The sequence below is a fragment of the Columba livia genome, chromosome 5 (assembly GCF_036013475.1).
Source record: "Columba livia isolate bColLiv1 breed racing homer chromosome 5, bColLiv1.pat.W.v2, whole genome shotgun sequence".
Taxonomy (NCBI): domain Eukaryota; kingdom Metazoa; phylum Chordata; class Aves; order Columbiformes; family Columbidae; genus Columba; species Columba livia.
Genome location: NC_088606.1, coordinates 23,071,225 through 23,092,427, shown reverse-complemented (window position 1 = coordinate 23,092,427; position 21,203 = coordinate 23,071,225). Strand labels below are relative to the sequence as shown.

Here is a 21,203-nt window from a genome sequence, read left to right as displayed (position 1 = left end):
TCTGGGCTTCTCCAAGGACATCCTCTCTGTGTGCACTTTTATAAGGAAACACCAAGAAAAAAGAAACTGCATCCAAATTCCAGCTCCTCTTTGGATGTAGAATGCAACTAAGAAATAATTCCATCTATCTTTACTGAATTCAGTCACAGTTGCAACCTAATGAAGTTTATTTCTAGGTGGTAGATAACTCCAAACACAGTAAACATGTCCTGCAAGGGTCACAGTAACTGGCCATAGTTTTCTGGGCACTTCTGTCCAGCAAAATTCATAATTCAGCTGTTGTGTTTGTAGTTTCTTTTGATCTCTTTTTCTAATGCATTGTGGTTTCAAGCCATTTGTCTTCCTGTAATGAAAAGTCTGTATTTGTTCTGAGCACTGATTTTTTTTTTTTTTTTTTTTCTTGGTAGGATGTTTTTTATATACTGTGATGTGTTGAAAAAAAACCGACATGGAGGAATTGTACTTGTGGACCTTTTCTAGATTGACATCTGTCATTCTGTCATCTGGGTGCCTAAAGCTGGGGGAGCTGAATTTGATGACATGACTAGTCACCTTAATTGGAAGAGATGACTTAAAGGCTGGGGGTGGTGGTATGATAAGAGTCTGCAAGGCAAAGTTGACACAGAGAGGACAGATGTAGGGACGGATTACTATGTCATCTGGTACAAGAACTAGGGAGCATGTAATCTATGTAGCAAGAGCAAGCATGAAAAAGATGAGTCTTCACACAAAAAGGTGATTCTTCACTTGGACTGGAGGAGAACTCAGTCTCCAGTCCAAGCACATGCTCAGAGCAGGGTCAGCTGTGAGGTCAGATCAGGTTGATTTGTGTTTTATGTAGGCAGATTTTAACCTCTGCACACAGACTCCAAAATCTCCTTGAGCAACCTGTTTGACTGCCTGTCTGTCCTTGTGAGGAGAAAGCTAGTTCCTTCTGTCAGGTCACATTCTCTCAGTTCAGACTATGCCAATTGCATCCTCTCCTCCAGCTGCCACCATGGTGAAGAGCCTGCCTTTGTCTTCTTAATAACCTCTTTGCAGGTGCTATGAGAATGCCCTTAGGTACCCTTGAAGTTGTGTCATCTCCAAGCTGAACAAGCCCAAGTCCTTTGGCCTTTCCTTACAAGGCAGACACCTAACCACCCAGCCAATTCACAGCCCTTCACTGAACTCACTCCAGTTTGTCAATCCAAAACTGGATGTGCTATTCTAGATGTAGTGTAACAAACACTGAATAAAGGAGAAGCATCACTTAATCTATTAACAGGCTACAGTCTTGTTAATAGAGTATAGGATGCTGTAGGCTGCATTTGCTGATGGGGCTCACAGCTGGCTGGTGTTTAGCTTGCTACATCAGTGGCAGGTTTGTGTGAGTCATTGGTAAAGGTTTGTAAGTCATTATTGTGAATGCAAAACTTTTAAATGTATTCAAGGAGAGACTGGATAAATACTTGGAAATAAGATCTCTTTGGGATTATTGTACAAGCAAACCACATGAGACTGAGTTAATTGCTGAAAAGGCTCATAGTCTGGGTGCATATGTTAAGGAAATATGCTTGCTCTACTCTTAGTTTTCCCTGGGTGTCCACTTAGGATCAGTGCTGAAGACATGACAGTGAACTAGCCAGATCCTCATCTGACCAATTACGTTGTTATAATGTAAATGAAGATATTACTGAAATATTTTCCTAGTTGCAATCTGTTGTGTTGAAGTTGGTATGCATATGGTCATCTTGAGTCCATTTTAGTCAGCAGCTAATCCCTAAATATCCCCAACATGCCCCATAGCAAATTCAGATTTAAGAAAAAACTAAGTATTCCCAGTATCTGATCTGATTGTTGGCTGATGCACACATACTGGGAGGAAAGTGACTTGTGTTAATTTGCTGTCATTAAAAGAGAAAAACACAGAAAGCAGGTGGGATCCAAATTTCTACTTCTGTTTTGTGTTAGAAGGAAATAGAAAATCTGCAAACTACCTTTTGTACAGAAGAGGCTCCTTCGTATTTAAAGCAGGAATGGAACTTCAGTTTCATGTCAAACAATGTCTGCTTTTTGAGATGTGAGATGAGTATGGTGTTCAATCTGGGTCTCAGAGGGTCTGTCAAGAGAAGAGCAAACATACTGAAAGGAAAAAAGAGCTAGTTCATGAAAACTCCTTTTAAGCACAGAAGTTTGCTCTTTTTTGAGGATTAGACTGAAAGCTTTGCATTTTCCAGAGCTTTAAGTTTCTTCATTCTTATGCAATTTAAAGCTCTTGAAAAATAAAAGGATGTTTTAGTGGTCTTGTTATAAAAAGTATCAGGTCTGTCTTTTTTTTTTTTTTTTTTTTTTTTTTCTCTTAGGAAGGATCATGTGATGGAATGGTCAAGTGAGCCAGATGATGACGATTAATTCCTCTGTAACATTTTTCAGGTGTTTGTATTAATCGACCTTTTAAAATTGGGATGTGGATAATGGAGCAACTGGGGTGCATAGATATGCAGGTGCCAGAGGGCATCTTTAGGAAAAGGAAGAGTAAGACTTTTTGTTCTGATTGATTATGATACTCAGTTTTGACTAAGCTTCCATTCCTTCATGTGTGTGATTGAGTGACAGTAACTTAAAGATGTCCCTGAGATATCCTGATGTTGCAGATCATTCAATATACTGTAAGAACATTGCCATCTATGCTTGAAGGCAGGGGGTCTGTTGATGTCTAACTTGTCTTTTGCCTCCTCAACTCTGATTCATTTTTTTGTCCAAGAACTTTTTTTTTTTTTTTTTTTTTAAATTTGGTGTGATGTGAAGTGAGATGGAAAGAGGATAAGTGAAATAAAGATTAGGATAACAATGTAGCTGAAGTATAAGATTGAGGGCAACTGGATGATAGTTTAAAACTGGAGAACGAAGAACAGCTGGTGTCAAGACTGATGCTTTGGTAAATCTGGAAGGGCAGAAGGAATGACCTGGCCCACAACTTGGTACTTGTGCTGTTAATTTCTTTCTCTTAATCCAAAAACCAGTCAGATCACTTTTCTCTTGATATCTTTTGTTTCTTTCTTAATTTGTTTGATAATGGTAGTTGGAAATGTTACCATACATCTAATGTGACAGCGAGGCAAAGAAGCTGTATGCAGTGCATTTAGTGGAGAATACCCATATGAATAATTTAAAAATAAACAAAAATCTTAGAAGTTGGAAATGGAGAACACCTGTTAGGTTATCTGTAGTCAATACAGATGTGCCAGCACACCTAGAATTGACCCAGTTCAAGTAGTTTCAAGTAACAAAGAGTCAAATAAATCATCCATGCTGTTTAGAAGCATTTTGCACCTGCAGCTAGAGAAAAATAAGTTATTGGCAAACCAAAACATTCCTCTGTTTCGTTTTCTGTTGGACGCAGCTCTGTTCCCTTACTTAACTCCAGGGATGCATCTCCTTTTATTTTCTAGCTTGAAGACTCTGAGGCCTTTTTTACTTAATGAAGCAGAAAGTTCAAAGGTTCAGAGCTTGCAGAAGTTATGCTAAGCAAACTTATGCTAAGTGAATTCTATATAAGCAGTTTCTAAACAAGTTCTATAAGAAGTATACTTAATAGTTCAATAAGTTAAGGAAGTCTGTTCCCTAACAGTGCTCTTTTCTGGTTTGTGCAATCTGTATTGTTTGCTTTAAATTCCTGCTTTAGAGCTGGTATTCAAAGTATGACTAATTTTTCTTCAAAACTGTAGCAAGCATAAATAAACAAAGTGTTGAACTGTTTGACCATGTTAAAGCCTGAAGAGCTGTGCCACTGTTGTTTCCCTGACTGGAAAGTGAGTGGTCAAATGTGCAGTTTACCTTAAGCTGTGACCTTATCACAGATACTTTAATTTCTGGGGCAGCAATTGGATTAATCTGATCAGATTTCACATAAAACCTCTTACCTATTTTATCAGAATTCTATATTAGAACAGAACTTGGTCTTAGCAGCTCTTCCTTGTTGCTTTGTTCATCTCCACTTGCTAGGGCAGAATAGCTCTCTGTATACCATGTTTTTGGGAGCTACTTTTTCATTATGTGACCAAATAATGATGCTTCCTGCTGCAGCAAGTTTTATCTTCTTACTGAGTTTCTGCAGATGTATACCCAATCTCTTCTCACTTGGTTTCATGCCAGTATTCTAACCTGCATTCCTTTACTACTGCCTTTTCTGATGATGGAAATTGTAAATAAACTACCTAGTCTAGGTACAAAGGTCACTTTTTTTTGTTTTTCCAGGTTTGTCAGGACTTCCACCTTTTCTTATTGAGACTTGGTGGCAATTTTTGAATGTCTGCATAAACTATCAGGTCTCCATTATTTGATTACCACTTCAAAGGGCTGCTGATTGAAGGGCTGTTAATTACAGATGCTACCAAGGTTTTCTTCCTGATGTGAATTTGGTCTTGCTTTGCTCATGTAACCTGTGATTGCATACAATGGTGTTACTGATTCCTTCCTTTGACAATATTACTTCTTGAAAATAACCTACATTTCATTTTCCTGACAAGAAAGAAGAGCAAAATGCCATCATCACAAATTTTCCTGTGGTTGAACTGATAGCTTCTTGTTAGAGAGTAGAAGGTCATGATTATTAATAAACTTAGTAGGACCTTTACACCAACATATGAAATACCCTGAGAGACTCATCAAGACTACTGGACTAAGCAGAAAATATATCAGGTTGGTGCAAAAGTAGTTGCAGTTTTGGACTGTGAATTTTAACTCATTATAACTAGGCTCAAACATATCTTTATTAATCAAAATAGAAGGCATTACAATCAACACATTTTTGCCAATGAGAAGTAAGTTTGTTTACTCCTGTAGTGCAAAAGCCCATGCTTCAAGATTTGACAAACTCTTTGAAAGCATTTCCTGCATCCTGCTGGTTATGTTTTCCATCTAAAAAGTTGTTGAGATGCTTGAAGAAGTGGTTGGTTGACGAGAGGTCATGTTAATATGGTAGATGAGCAAAACTTCATAGCCTGATTCATTCAACTTTTGAAGCATTGGTTGTGTGATGTGTGGTTGGGCATTGTCATGGAGAATTGGGCCTTTTCTGTTGACCAGTGCCAGCTGCAGATGTTGCAGTTTTCAGTGCATCTCATTGATTTAATGAGCATACTTCTCAGCTGAAATGGTTTTGCTGAGATTCAGAAAGCTGTAGTGGATCAGACCGGCAGCAGACCACCAGACAGTGACCATGACCTTTTTTTTTGATTCACATTTGGCTTTGGGAAGTGCTGTGGGGGTTTTTCTTGGTCCAGCAACTGGCCTGGTCATCACCACCTGTCACCGGGTGTCACATAAAATCCACTTTTTTCACATGTTGCAATCCAATTGAGGAAAGGTTTGTGTTTGTTGTTGTGTAGAATAAAAGAAGATGATGCTTCAAAATGACAATTTTCAAAAATTTTCAGTCAGCTCATAAGGCACCAATTTCTCAAGCTTTTTCACCTTTTCAACTTGCTTCAAATGTCAAATGACCAAAGAATGGTCCATGTTGAGCTCTTCAGCAACTTCTCATGTAGTTTTAAGAGGATCAGCTTTGATGATTGCTCTCAATTGGTGGCTGTCAACTTCCGATGGCCAGCCGCTATGCTCTTCATCTTAAAGGCTCTTGTCTCCTTTGCAAAACTTCTTGAACCACTGCTGCACTGTATGTTCATTAGCAGTTCCTGGGTCAAATGCATTATTGATGTTGCAAGTTGTCTCTGCTGCTTTATGACCCATTTTGAACTAGAATAAGAAAATCGCTTGAATTTTCTTTTTGTCTAACATCATTTCCATAGTCTAAAATAAATATAAAGATCAAGCAATGAGTCAGTAGCAAAAAAACATAAAGCGAGAAAAGCACATTAAAATTATGTATAACATAACCACCTTTATTTAAGAATATATTCCAACATCAAATGGCAAATTTCAACAATGCAAAAAATGCAATTTCTTTTGCACCAGCCTAATAATAGGACCATAAAGTAGGCACAAAATGGGGGGAGGGGGGCAGAGATCCAAGAAAAAAAAAACAAGCAATGGACAAGGAAAATGCATTTGGGTTTTTCTGTTTGTATACTTTCAAGTCTTTGTCTTTAAAAGGTGGCTGTCTCCCATTTCTTCCCCAAGGACTGTAAAAATGTTTCCAGTCCTTTTAAAAAGATGTTAAGGAGTAAAACAATGTCGATACTGTAAGAATGAAAGAATTGTATACAGGAGAATAAAGACATAATAATTGAGGGAAAGGCATATGCCTTGTCTTCTATGTTATTTTAGGTTGGAAGATGTTATCATTACTTTTACAGACCTCATTTTTTTTGGTGAATTACCACCGCAATCAGGATATTTGTGTTGTGTGATGAGTGGCAGGGGGCTGCAGAGCACCCAGTGTGGGAGGAGGCTGTGAACTGCCCTGTGAGGTCACAGACAGCTCTGACACGGGTGAAAACAACCCACCATGTTCTAGAACTTCAAGCTGTCAAAGGAGCACACGCTGTTGCTTCTTAGACACGTGTAAGAAAGAACGATAGCTACTGGGAGCAGGAGGCACAGGAGGTTGGATGGGAGGGATCATGGGAGCATGCATGAAGGGGGAAGGCATGTGAGGGGCCACCAAAGGAGAAATGGGAAGGGACACGGAAGGAGGTTCAGGGAGAAACACGTGGAAGGGGACATTGCCAGGGGCATGCTGGAGATGCACTGTTTTTGTGTTGTATGAGGCATGCCTCTGAGGAGACTGCAGCACAGGTTAGGGACACCCTGAGGGACTGGGGCCTATGGGTGACCTGTGCCAGAGCAGGGACACTCCTGAGGGGCTGGGGCTAGTGGAAGAACCCACGCAGGATCAGGAACACCCCTGAGGAGCTGCAGCTCATGGATAACCCATGCTGGAGCAAAGAAAGTGAGTAAGAGTCAAGAAATGGCGGAAAGAAACCTCCGTGCTCTGACCCCTGCCTCCTGCACTGTTGTCTCCCTAGAGCTCAGAAGGAGATGAGACTAGGAAGGGGGACGAGAGCTGGTTGACTGCAGCTGAGCCTGGGGAAGGAAAGGAACTTTCCCTAAGTGTTTGTTTAGTTGTTTGTTGTCTTTGTTTCCCAATGCCTGAATCAGTAGTTAAAAGTTTGTGTTAATTGTCCATAAATCCAATTAAGTGAGAGTGCCCCAGCTGAGTTTGTTTTGCCCATGACAATGTTGTCATGAAGGGATGCAGGACCCTGGTCATAAATATTTGTGTTAAGCAATTATTGTAATTTTTAAATTTGCCTGGGTTCCTCATAATTTTAATCTTAAATTTTTATCTTAAAGGTACTTCATAGTTGTAAAAATCTGAACTGCAGCATTCATAGTATTTTAAACTTGTACTTAGATCACAGTACACAGTTGCCGCATGTAACCCTTCAATGTATAAACAGTGTTGTACAATAATAACTGCCAAATGTTGCGTTTACCAGGCCACAGGGAAATTATTGTGTGTGCTGTGCTGTAGCTGAGGCAAAATGGGCTGTTGATGGCTTAGTAGATGCAAATAGAGGATTTGTAATAGAACATTTAATGTGGAAAGATTCACAGGATCCCTAAGACACAAAAGAAGTTATATCTTGTGCAGATGTGACAGACTTGTTTTCTGCTAATTTACAGGATTAGTTTTAGGAAGGATATAGCCACTGCAGTTGTACTGTGATGATTGAAGGATGCTTTTCCTTAAGATAGGTTTTTGAAGTATTTGGATGATGATGAAGAAACAATGAAAACTGATTTTAAATTGTAGTTGTTGGAGCCAACTTCAACTAAATGTTTTTTTAGCACAATACACTAGGAGGCTTTATTTGCTGTAGCTTATAACATTGCTTATAACTTTTCTGTTAGGAATTTTTCATGAGAAGTGTTTGCCTCAAACTATTTTGTTCTGTTTGAAACTGAATAATCTAACAACTCTGTCCATGAATAGAGCTAGCAAATACATAATTTGACTAAGCTAGATATGCAGACTTTAAATAACAGCATTGTCATGTGTGTTGCAACATATCCATCTCTCTGAGGTTTAAATCTCGGAACACCAAAGTTATAGTTACAAGTTGTGTCATTTCTGGGAGAAGTCAACTGTCTCTCTGCCAAACTACCAGTTTATGAGTTTATAAACTTTGTGTATGTTGAACATGTAATGGCATCCTAGTATCTTAAATCTAAAGGGAGTCTTCCCTCGCCATATATTTCTTCACTGCTCTGAGCTCCTGATACTGACCAAATTCTGCATGCAGCATCCCAGTACTGTAGCTGAAGGTATTTTGTTTGGTGCAGTAAATCTGGCTGAGGGCACTATGAGAAGTGAGGTTTCTCACAGCTTACTGGGGAAATAAATTTGTGTGTTCATATATTTGATTTTATTTTTTTCTTCTTTGTTTTGCACAATATAGGTTGAAGTTTGTCTTATATAGTTGAAGTGGTGAAACACTGTAAGAGTAAATGCAATTGAATTAATCAGTCTCTCAGACTTTTCTATTTTCAGGGCACAGTTGGTGTTGTATTTATTAGAAGGAGGCACATGACTGAACCTTGAACAATGAGGAAAAACTAAATATCAAGTGGCTGCTCATTAACAGTGTGTTATTCATTGTCTGTCTTGAATAGAAAATATCTTGGAAAAAAAATATGTGCTCTTGTATAATAAAGAGGTCTGTAACAAAACTTAGGTGCAATAAGAAGATCTCAAGTTGAGCAGACTTTTATCAACTTTTTTTTAACTGAGTTCTTCACTTGATTAGTCTACAATTCTCTGCAACACTACAAAGAAAGGATAGTTATTGATCTAAGACTGGAAGGGACTGCTGGAGGTGAACTAGTCCAACTAGCTCACTCACACCGACTTAAAGCAAGGTCAACCGAATAGAATTATTCAGGCCTATGTCAGGTTCTGCTAGAGCGGTACTTCTACTGTTTGTCTTGTTCAATTCTTTTGGAGTTTGAAACTCCATAAACTCATGGTTTCTGCAGTCAAACAGAAGCATTTAAGTCAAGTGTGGGTTTTGTAGGTTTATTTTTTTGTTTGTTTTTTAATACAGTCACAGTGTGGTAGTAACTCTTGTTGTCCCTCCTCTTCTACTTTTACTTGATGTTTGCACTTCTTGTTTTCAGACTGCAGTGACTATTTTGTTCATAATTTGGGAAAAGAGGTAGTACTGGCACAATGTTAATATGCCATCTCTTTCCAAACAAGGCAATGAGTATCCTGTACATTCTCAAAAAGGAGGGGAAGAAACATTGATGTACCAAACAAATTGTGGTGTATTCAGCCTACACACAGGTAAAGCAAGTGGCCCAGATAATTCTGTTCTGGACAACAGGGAAACAACTGCTGGCCCCGGGCTTCTGTTAATAAGTTAATTTGGGCGGTGCTGCTCTGGTTGTTGGATCTGAATGATCCTCGTGCACAAACCCAAAGTACTGAATGTATTCAAGTTAGGCCTAGAAGCAAAATCTGTGTTCTGTGAGGAAAAAATGAGCTCCGTTAAGCAGTTAAGTCCCATGACAGGCCTATGAAGACATAATTGGTTCTAATTGGTACTTGTAGGTGCACTGACATGCTCTACCTGCAGCCAAATCGCTTTTACAGAGGCAAAGAAATCATCTGTCTTCGTAAATAATGAAGAACTTTCTTCCAAGCTTGTCCCTGCTGTTGAAGGGCCTGATAACCAGTACATAGAAAAGGAGGAGAAGATTGTAGTTCAAGTGAGAATGATTTTTGGAAAGGGGGTTTTAATCTATGAAGCCATCAACAACGAGCAAACTCATCTTGTTTTGCTTACCATGTTGCTATACCTTGTTTTCGTCTGTAATGCAAATACACACAACTTCTAGAAAAAAATGGATAAACTGAAGGAGGACATTTGCAACGTAGTCTATAGCAGGCTGTTGGTATACCTGTTCCTTGAGGGAAGGCATAGATAATTCACTACCCAGTTATTTCCAACTATTTCTCTAACCAAGAGATTATAGATACAGTTGGGGATGTGTTTAAACAAACAGACAAACAAAACCCTTTCTACATATTTTGCAATAGTTGTGCACCCTCCATCTTGAGTTCAAAGCTGAATTAGGAGATAGAGTTTATTCTTGTAACATGGATCTTTCTGAAACTGAAACAACATGTGCACAGCTCTAAAATGTCAATGTGCTCTTCTGCTAGTTCAGAAATATGAGTGAAATTTCCTATCTGGCCCTGACTTCAGATACATTTGCTTGAATTTACTGAGGGCAAGTTTGGGTGGGTATGCACAGACCTGGAAGGAAGGAAGGAAGGAAACGTGAATTTATTTTCATTCTCATTGTGTCAACTGTTCACAAATCATGTCCTTTCTGTGTGCCTGAGATGCTGATGTCTGTTTTGGTAATGTGTACTGAGATGTCTAGAGAGAACTTCTTAAGTGAGAGTGAAGTGTATCAATTATTTCTACTAATGTGTAGTATTTGTTTGGAATTCAGGTCATAAAGAGCTTTAGTGGAGCTGCAGCTTTGGAGGCAAGTGTAGAAGTTACACATATATGATGTCATCTATTTCTGTATCTAACTATGTTTTCTCTGTTCCCGGTTGCTTGATACCTGATGCTGGTTGGTATATGGTGGGGAAAAAAAAAAAAAAAGGACATAATCAGTTGTAGTTTCAATTGGATTAGAAAATGTACCCAGTAATTGCCTATACTTTCTACAGCTATTTCATCCCTGATGTGGTAATGGGAGCTGTTTTTTTTTTTGCTTACTATTCTGTAGCTTGTGACCCATTGTAATAGTGCTCAGAAAATGAGGTGCAGTAAGTGGCTGAAGCATTAAGAAGTGTTCTTCCTGGCCTGCCTGTAGATTTGGGTCTATGACAGCAATTTTAGCCATATTCTCCAAGAAGCTCAGGGCTGGTTTTATAACTGCTGAGTTATAAAATCCTGCTTCTAACTCAGACTGTTGAGTACAAGTCAGAATGTGAACTCCACTTTCATTTCTCAGCTTCCTCATCTGCAACAGTATTTCCTCGCTTGCATGTCTGTCTTGCTCAGATGGCCCTTGTGAATGTGGGAGGACAGTGCTCAGCTTTGGAGAGTTGTCCTTAAAAAAACAAGCGCAAGGAAGAAATTCCCAGGCTCACCATAAAGACAAACAATCCTGGAAATGTGTGGACTAGACATCCAAAAGTCTTAAGAAGTGTTGAGGAAAGATAGTCTTCTACTATGTGTGAATAGTCCACCCTTAAGGAGACCTGCCAGATATTCTCTTTGAATCCCCATGTAACATTGAATCCCATGCTTCTGAAACAGATGTGGCTTTTTGTTTTTTTTCTTCCTGAAAAGCAGTGTCTTATCTGGTATTGTCTGGGTACTTAGCGCTAATTAAATCCTTCATTTTTTATAAGCTCTTCACTTATCTTTGTCTTAAATACTGCTTGTCTTTATTTAGGAAATAATAAAATATACTTTATCATGTTGAATACAGAGTAAGTGTATTGAGTGATTTACACCTTAAGAGAAAACTTGCTTATTTGTTTGCAGTTCTCCTGCTGTGAAGTGTGTAGGAAGATGAGGATGTTCTGAATAACATACATGCACATTTAGATTACTCTCTGGAGGTGTTTGTGAGTCTTGAGTCCATGCTCATCTGAAGGATGAACTTTCCTTATGGAGGAAATTAGATTGTTTGTTACAGAGTCTAATGATGCAAGGCTAATGGTGAAGGCACGGATATGTTTTATCTGAATAAAAAGCTGTTTCACCTTCATGTCTCCTTCCATCAGAAAAAGTGTCTAGCAGTCCAGAGCCATTGGCATATGAAGTAAAACTTGCAGTTTTTTAGAAGGAAGAATACATGTGAGAATTTGGGGAGGGCAGTCTAAAGCACCATTTCATGTGTCTTATAACACATGTAGGATCAGTTCCAATATCAAAGAGAGCTCACAATGTCATTTGTCATGAAATACAAGGATTTCAGTACATGTTGTCCTTTTCTGTTACCTGTGTGAGTCTGGAAATACAAATTGCCATCATCCACTCAGTTTTCCTGGAGCCTTCCTCTCTGTGCTATCAGTAGCCTGGCCAGCAGGAGGCATTAATTTCACCCCATTAACTATAAGGAGATCATGTGCTTGTTATTTTTCCTCTTGGATGTCATAACATTGTTACCAGAGTTGGCAAATAAATAACTGAAATGTGTAACTAATAGTGTTTTCTTTTTGTTCTTGTTGTGTAGCTGGTGCCACATATATATTTGGGAAGAGTGGAGGTCTCATACTGTACACCTGGCCAGCTAATGACCGACCGAGCACAAGGACAGACCGTCTTGCTGTGGGCTTCAGCACAACAGTGAAGGATGGCATTCTCGTTCGGATTGACAGTGCCCCTGGACTTGGTGATTTTCTGCAGCTGCACATAGTGAGTACAAATAGGCTTATCTCTATGCCAGACCTGGGTTTCTCTTAACTGAATATGCATTTGAAGAATTACTGTTACTCTAAAATAGCACATGTCATACTCTGGCTTTCTGTATCTTCAGCACTCATCAAATTAACTGGTCTTAGGTTGTTCTTTAAGATTTTTGTGGAATTACTGACTGGGATGCACAGGGAACCAAGTCCTGGTGCCAGAAAAAAGGGGGGCGGGGAGGCAACAAGCCAAACAAACAAAACCTGATGAGATTCAATAGCAGTAGGATTTATTAAACAATTGTAGAAATATTTGTGGCAGTGCTAATCTGCTGTGGTATATGCATAGTCATGAATACAGCTGAATTTATGGTGCAGAGTATTACTTATTCTCTGAAATTAAAGAATGAAATGATTTGGTGGTGTTGTTTTTCCTTCCTTTTCTGAAGAGATCTTCAAGTTGATACGACTGTTGCTTGCTTTAGCAGGGTAGTTCAAGAGAACAAGAATTTTATATTTTTAGAACAACATGGTTTTGCAAGAAGAATATAGACTTTTCTTTTTTTTTGAGAACAAATATTATAGGGAAACTTGAGTGAAGATGGCCTTAAAGAGAGTCAAATTCTTTGAGAAAATGAGAAGCCCAGAATTAGAAACTCTTGGAATTTGTGCTTTGGAATATGTGATGCTCTGAGAGTAGGAGGAGAGGTGGTTTGCTTTGTTTCCTTTGCAAACAAAGTAGCCAAAAATTTTATTCGAGGTAGAAGCTGGTCATGTTGCTCAGTGCTCAGACTATTTCCGATGTTTTATGCATTAATTCATGGTGGACAGGGAATGGGCCATTTACAGGTGTTGAATGACCTGGGGAGTTGTTGACATTTCACAGAAACTTGAAGATAGGAGTAAGCAGGAGGAATGCCAGGGGCCAAAACAGACCTAATGCGAATGACTGAGGGTCTTAATCTGCTGCTGGAGTTTGCCACATTCAGAATTATGATGAAGCACTGGGTATGTTGCAGAGTGATTTTGAAACAAGGGTCAGGGCTAGTACTCATTGGCAGCATTTTAAGTGGTTTTATTTTGGATTTTATTGTAAAATTCAGATTTGTTTGAATGGGTTAGAATATGGCCTTGATTCATCAGACAGTCACCAATTCTGTTTTCTCTCCAAATATTTAGTTTGTTTTTTGTGCTTGAATGAAAGATCAAATTCTGGCTTTTTTTTTTTTTTTTTTTTCTTTTTTTCCTTAAGGAAAACACATTTTCTTGCTCTCTTAAAAACAAAATGAAACCTGTAAGACTTTGTAGAACTGAACAATGTTAAGGCTAATGGGTTGTAATTCTGTAACTCACTTTAAGTGGTTGAATATGTTTGAGCAAGAGAATGTGTACTCTTCAGACATTGTTATGTGTAAAATTCTGTCACTTAGCTGGAGAGCTGTATGGCCACCATGTGAGGAGAGGGGCAGAGATAGGAATTTGTTCAGTCTTAGAAAAAGAAATCTAAGATGGAATCTTGTTACTCTTGGCTGCCTAATGGAATGTTACAGAGACAATGGAAGTCAGGCTCTTATTTGAGGTAGTCGGTGGAAGTGAGAGGGGAAACAGACACAAGTACTAAAATGAAAATTTTAATTCTGTTTTAAGACAAGAACTTGCACAGTGAGACTTTTCAACATGGATGATGAAGACCCATGTTTTTTCTCTGTGTCTTGATCTCAAATATTATCAACTGTACCTGTAAAACTGAGTCCAACTGAACTTTTTATGAGTGTTTTTTTTTAACATTATAACCAATTTTGCTAGATAGATTGAAACAAAACAAACAAATTGAACCTGAGGGGTAAACATTCATAAAAACAAACCAAACAAACAACAACGAAACCCAACACACAAAAACACCAAACATGACTTTTTAGCCAGTTTTGGAAAGGAGTGGAATGAAAGTTTCTCTACTTTCTCCCAACATATTTTGTTGAAACTACTCTGAATGGCATGTTGCTAGTTTCAGATTGTTTCAGATATCTAAATCAAAGCTATTAATTGTTGTTGATATTGACGCTAAAAGTCCCATTGAGTGCTTCCTGTGTAGTTTGTCTAATTTTATTCCTGAAGATGTTCTCTAGCAGTAAATGTAGAACTAGTTCATCTTTAATTTCTTTCTTGCTTTTGTGGTCAGGATGGATTAGGAGGATTTGCCAGTCATTCATGAGGAGCAAAGGCATGCTGCTGTGCTCTTCTGGGTATGGTATTACTGTTCATTCCATACATCACTGACTCTACCTAAATATTCACATAAAGAATGTAGTCAGAGATTCATGCTGTTATACACAATAGAAAAGTTGAAGAGGAACTTTTAAAGCGTTATTGGCTTCTTGAATGTCTGTAAGACTTTGTTATCTCTGGTTTATGGTTCAAAGTCACAGAAGTGAGCTTACATCAGGATTATTTTGGAAAAAGTTGAAATCAGAAATGAAAGGTGAATCTTGAAATGACACTTAAAATGCAAGACTGTATAGGACTTCTTAGCAAAATGCATGCAAGCTTTCCATGAGACCAAGATCTTTCATAACTAACTGAAAACTACTGCATGCTTTACGCCGTCATGTTCAAAGACTTTGTCCATCTTCTTTTCTTCAAAATCTTGTCCCTCCATTAGACCATATTCAAGTGTAAAGAGAAAAAAGGCAGCATGGATCAAATAATAATAGAAATATGGGAGAAATAACTTTGTAGATCAGAGCTATGAAAGCGGATTAAACTGATAATAAAATAAAGCTTTAAAAATGAAAATGCTTAAACCGTAAAGCAAATGGTAGGAGAAAGAGGAAATAGGTATTCAAACAAGGAGACCAACACTAATGTATTTTATTTTATGTATATTAAGCAACTTGACTTTTTCAGGAGCAATTCTATTCAATAATAATAATAACAATAAGGAAACTGACAGGGATTTTCCTGGATGAATATTGGAGAGGCCTCTTCTTCTGGGGCCTTTCTGGGTAGTCCAGTCGTGGACTTTATTTTGGATGCTATTTGCTGGGTTCTGACATCCTTGCACTTCCCTGGGTGTTCTGTTGGTGATAACAGATGACACAAGCCACCTGGAGATCATTCTTTTTTAATGTGTACTACTAAACTAAAATTCAATCCAAAAGTCATAGGTACGCTATGGTTTATCAAGATTTGATACTATTTTAAAGCTTGTAAAAGTGGCTCATACTCTGCTAAGGAGTCTTTTTAATAGTCTACTTGCTTTTTTTGAGTATCATGTATGCTCATCATAATCTCTATTTGTAAAACATAGAGTAAAAAACTAATACCCTATTAACAAGTTACACATTTTCATTTGCTTGTTTAATTTATGGCCATTCTGTTTGGATTAATTTTTTAATTATGAGTCTTTCAGATACTATGCAAATGTATTGACTAAGGCATCTGTTTTATATGACAAAAAATTATAGCCTCAGAAACTATTTTCTCTTCTGATTTACAATGAAGTATAAACTGGCAGCCCTGTGAAAATGGATGGCATAGCATCCAGATCAATGTTGTATATGAAGCACAAGGTGTTTGTTTGAACAGACTGTAGCATGTGGAATGAGTATTGTTACAGCATCAAATCCATCCTTATGAGATTTTTTTTTTTCCTGACAATTCATTCAAAGTACCAAGTTCAAACTTGTACCAGAGAATTGCTTCCCACAATGGATTCTTAAAAGAATACAACGTGTGAGTTGTGGTTGAATGTTTCTATATGTTAATTCGCCTTACACTACCACACCTATTTTGTGGTTTAAAACATACAGAAGTCTTCATAGAAATCAAATGGGGAGAGGAAGACAGCTGCAGGTGGTGATGGTTATCACTCTTGTCATGACTATGGAGTGAGAAATCACCCATCCATGTGCACTGCTTGGTTTATTCTGCAGCCTTTCATTTTTGATGTGTATTGTAAATTGTCATCTCACCTCTGGCTGTTCAGAATGGTATTGTGAGACCAGTCCAGATTCTGAATTGCTTGTGAAAAATAAACTCTAGGTTTGGGCAAAAATGTTAGTGATTTTGGGAAGAGTTTTACTGAAGTAGACCCAAGCTAATGGGGATCCATCACTTAACACCAGGCTTCAACTGAAGGCTGCAGGATTTGATGTAGAACATTCTGATTCTTAAGCAATACGTAAGTCTTCCCTGAGTTACACATGGCATTGTTAAATGAGAATGAGTACAAATGGAAGAAAATGTGTGTGTTCATTCTGCTGAATTTGTTCAGTTATTCTGTGATTGCCTGAAGTCTGAATTTGGGTTTTATGGTTGTGGAGACTATTCTGGCTCCTCTGTACAAAGTCTCCTGGGGAGCAGATATAGAAGTGGCAGAAGAATTGGAATCAGGAGAAGGATAACCACAAACAGTGTATGATGAACTGAATAGCTTAAGGGCTACACTGAGGTAATAAATGGAGGCTAAATATAAAGCAGTTTGTCTTTTACTCTTCTATAACCAAAATCACCTTGATGCAAAACATTTCAGTCTTTCTTCAGCCAAATTCAGAGTGGGCATTAAAAAGATTACATTTTTATATCCAAGAAAGTAGAAATAAGAGTGTTTCCTTAAGACTTGCCTGTTTTATTTTGCAGTATATCAAGAGAAGCTATAAGCCCTGAAAAAAGTGGGTGATCTGCTTCGATCTCCTGTCTTGTGTTTTGCTTATTTCATTATAGATACCTTTACTGTCTTTATGGTTTCAGCGTTCTCTTAGTTTGTGTTTCACCATGTTAGACCTTCTTTTTTTTTATTGTTGTATAGAACTCTTGAGTTCAAATTTTTTGAATACAAATAATTTCACTCCACCGTATCTTGATCTTGTTTGCATTGATGTGCATTCAGAATAGTGGTATTGTTCTTGCTTTTTGCAGGCATTAAACCAATACAGAGTGTTTGAGCTTGATACACTTCTTGGAGAACACCAGAAGTGGCTAAGCATCAGTGTCTCATAAATAATTATCAGTTCCAAAGTGTTTAATACCCACATGGCAAACATCTAAGACTTCAGCATTGTTATTTTACCTGAAAGAAGCTATATCAAAATGAGCCTCAAATTTGAGGCATGCATGTCAGTGGCTGTTTTGTCAGCTGGTGTAAAATTGCCAAAGATTTTTTTTTTTTTCTTTTTAATGGAAGCATTCTATTTAAACAGTCAAGGATCGTGTCCCCAAATGCCCTCACTCTTTTCCTGTCCTTTTCTAAACTCCTTGGGTCTATGAAGTCCCATGTGTTTGTGCATGCTGCATTTATTATTCCCTAGAGCACAGAAGAATTAGTAAAGGAAAACTAATTTGAAAAAAGAAAATGGACCTTCAGTTTTCAAACCAGCTTTAAAATGTGTTATTGTTACTAATTTTTTTACTTTGAAAAGATAAAGATCCATTTTTAATGTATTTTAATATTATTTAATAATATATTTTATTTATTACAATATTGTATTTAATATTATTAATATTGTTTTAATATTCTAATATATAACATATGCACATTATGTATATGAATAGTACCTCTCTTTTTACCAACTAGCTCTCAGGAAGGAGTCTCTGTGGTATGAGATCACGAGTTAAGATTAAACGTTTGAAGTTTAAGGAGGTTCTCACTCCACCGTGCCTGTTTATGGCTGCACAATTTGGTATTATGCCCCATCAAGTTATGTCAGTGACTTTCTGAGCTTCATTCCCTGCTCTGCTGCCAGTGTCTACCAGGTGTATGAATGCATGCACGTAGCCAAATGGTGTGGGCAATGATGTCCTGTGGCTAAAGATGATGCATTTTAGATCCCTAGCTCCAATCACGCAGTGAGGAAACTCAGTGCTTTGATACAGAGATTCATTAACTTCTTGCTCAGTGACAGTTTGTACGTAAATTTTAGTGCTTTTGCTGTTGTAATTGAAGGTTGTGAAGCTGATTAGAGATATGGAAAAAACAGCTGGTCGGGCAATGTTAGCATGAATGGTAAAATTTCCAGTTGGACCACAAGTTAGCCTGACTAGAGTCACAATCCTGAAAATAATCTTGGGGCTTTGGCTCTGCAGAACAGCTGAATTCAGCTGGACAACAGAGAGTGAAAATTAAGCATTGGAGGAGATAGAGGAAGAATCAATGGGAAGTTAAATTTTGTGAAACCTGGCTTAAAGATATGGGTTACTAAATACACTACCTTTGCTGATTTAGAAGAGAGCTTTGCTGTATCATCAAGGAAGCAGACTTCTACTTAAATGATCATGATATGGTACAGTGGACAGACTTAACAGCATTTTTCAGAATACATACCTGCCAATTTTAGTGTTGTACATCTTGCAAAGTCAGACCCTGGTACTTCAGTTTAAGTGCAGAAATATAACATATGTTCCTATTACAAGCAAAACTCTTAATGAGCTTGCTTATGAAAGAGACTCATCCCTAAATATGTACCCTCTGTTTAAAATACATTCTGAGGCTTGGAACTTGTTTAATTTGTGAAGGTTTGTCTTAGGATTTGTTGTGGTTCTATGAATTGCTATTAGATGTTAAATGATCAAATCTGAGTCTCTCACAGTATCTATCCAAACACACCGTATGGCAGCAAATGTTTTCTAATTGCTTGTACACTGCATAAACAAATACTGTGTTTTGCTTAATAATTATTTTACTGTCTCCTGTGACTATAATGTGTATGTGGAATATGTCACCTAGGGCTATATTATATATTATCATTTCAGTAAAACTTGAGCTGAATTGCCTTTACTGTTTTGCAGTACTTCCTTTTACTATTTCATAACTAACAACTGAGATTTTCACATGTTATCACACAGTCTTGTCAGTGAGTGAGTAAACAAGGAAATCCTGGGACAGTTTTTGATGCTGAGAAAACTTAGATTTTTGCTTCTTAATATTTTTTTTTTTTAAATACTAAATACAACAGAGTGAAGTAGTGTGGGACTTCTTTTCTGTCTGGGTTGAAGAAGGAATCATAGATTGGTTTGGATTAGAAGAGACCTTAAAGATCATCTCGTTCTAACCCACCTGCCATGGGCAGAGACACCTTCCCTAAACCAGGTTGCTCAAAGCCTCATCCAGCTTGAGTGTGAACACTTTCAGAGACGGATTACTCACGACTTCTCTGGGCAACCTGTTCCAGTGCCTCACTACCCAGATTGCATCAGAAACCCACACAATCTCCAGTGAAATGATTTTCTTGAAATAATCAAGACCTGAAGGAGATAAGTGTGAGTATTGATTTAGTATTGATTCTGAAAGATACTAAAATCTTTTAAATTTGTAGACTCTAACAATTGGTGATATAGATTTTTGTCCTTTACAAGAAGCACCAAACTTACAAACTTACAAACTTAGTCCAGACTAACCATCTTCTCTATGCTTGCATAAATTGCACTAATAGATTCTAAATTAAGTCTTTTTGTAATTAAAGCCTTTATCACCTTCTCCATGTTTGCATCAAAAAAATAAAATAAAATTCTTGATCTTTGTGTTAATGGATAGCAGCAGGGTAGGATAATACCTCACTGTGCATTCAGACATACAGAGTACTACTCAAAAGCAATTAAATGAGGGCAATTGTCAGTTTAATATACCCCAGCTTGGTATCTGATGTAACCTTCTCATCAAAGGTTAACAACTGTTTGGTGCTACATCAACTAGAGTGAAATGAATTGTTTCTCTATTAAGCCTTCAGGAAGAACATCTTAAACAGGAACATATTATTGAATCTTACTAGAAAAATATAAACTTGATCTAATTCAAACTATGTTACACTTACATTTTAAAGGATTTCATAACTGAGTGCAGGGAAAAGATAACGCGATCACTGGTATTCATCTGACTGAGATGAAAATGAGCTGTTCTAGAGAACATAAAAGACTAGTACTGCACAGTTTTACACGGGAAATGAAAGGCAATGATGCCTTTTCCTGTTCTACCAGGACACTGCAGAGAGGATTTTGAGGAGAAAGTGCATTGAACTGGAGTTTGGCTGGAACTCCAACACCCCAGTGCTTACGACTTTCTCCGACCATACATTTTCAAGAAAGGGGCACAATTCTTATTCAGTAGCATTACCTTGACAGTTACTATCATGCCTAAAACATACATATGCATTTAACTTTAAAACAGCTATGCAATCACATTACATCACAATATTTCTTTGAAATGTACACATGAACATCCTTAGAGATGAGAATATTAAGTCCTTAGAGATTAAATTATGTCACATGTTAAATGATATAGCTGTAGCTGTTGCCTCAGAATTTGGGATAGCTAGCTCTTAGACTTCAGTAAAGCCTTTGACACTGTTTCCCACAGCATTCTGCTGGAGCAGCTGGCAGCTCATGGCCTGGATGGGTGTACTCTTCCCTAGGTAAAGAACTGGTTACATGGCTGAGCCCGAAGAGTTGTGGTGAAAGGAGTCAAATTCAGTTGGTGGCTGGTTGGTGGTGTTCCCTAGGGTTCAGTATTGGGGCCAGTGCAGTAATTTTGCAGACAACACCAAGTTGGGATGGAGTATTGATCTGCTTGAGGGTTAGAAGGCTCTGCAGAGGTATCTGGACTGGCTGGATCATTGGGCTGAGGCCAGTTGTATGGGGTTTGACAAGGCCAAGTGCCAGGTCCTGCACTTGGGTCACAACAACTCCATGCAATGCTCAGGGAAGAGTGGCTGGAAAGCTTCCTGGCAGAAAACGACCTCGGGATGTTGGTCGACAGCTGCTTAAATATGAGCCAGCAGTGTGGCCAAAAAGACCAACAGCATCCTGGCTTGTATTGGACATA

At 38.0% G+C, this 21,203-nt stretch overlaps 1 protein-coding gene across 31 annotated transcripts in view; it reads left to right on the top strand.

The window, feature by feature from the left end:
- NRXN3 (neurexin 3) overlaps positions 1 to 21,203 on the top strand; it is a 1,033,016-nt gene that overhangs the window by 763,656 nt on the left and 248,157 nt on the right. For all 31 annotated transcript variants that reach the window (XM_065063789.1, XM_065063787.1, XM_065063790.1 and 28 more), the window contains one exon: positions 12,220 to 12,401. In XM_065063789.1, the coding sequence (XP_064919861.1) occupies positions 12,220 to 12,401 (182 nt within the window). The remainder of the gene's footprint in view (positions 1 to 12,219; positions 12,402 to 21,203) is intronic.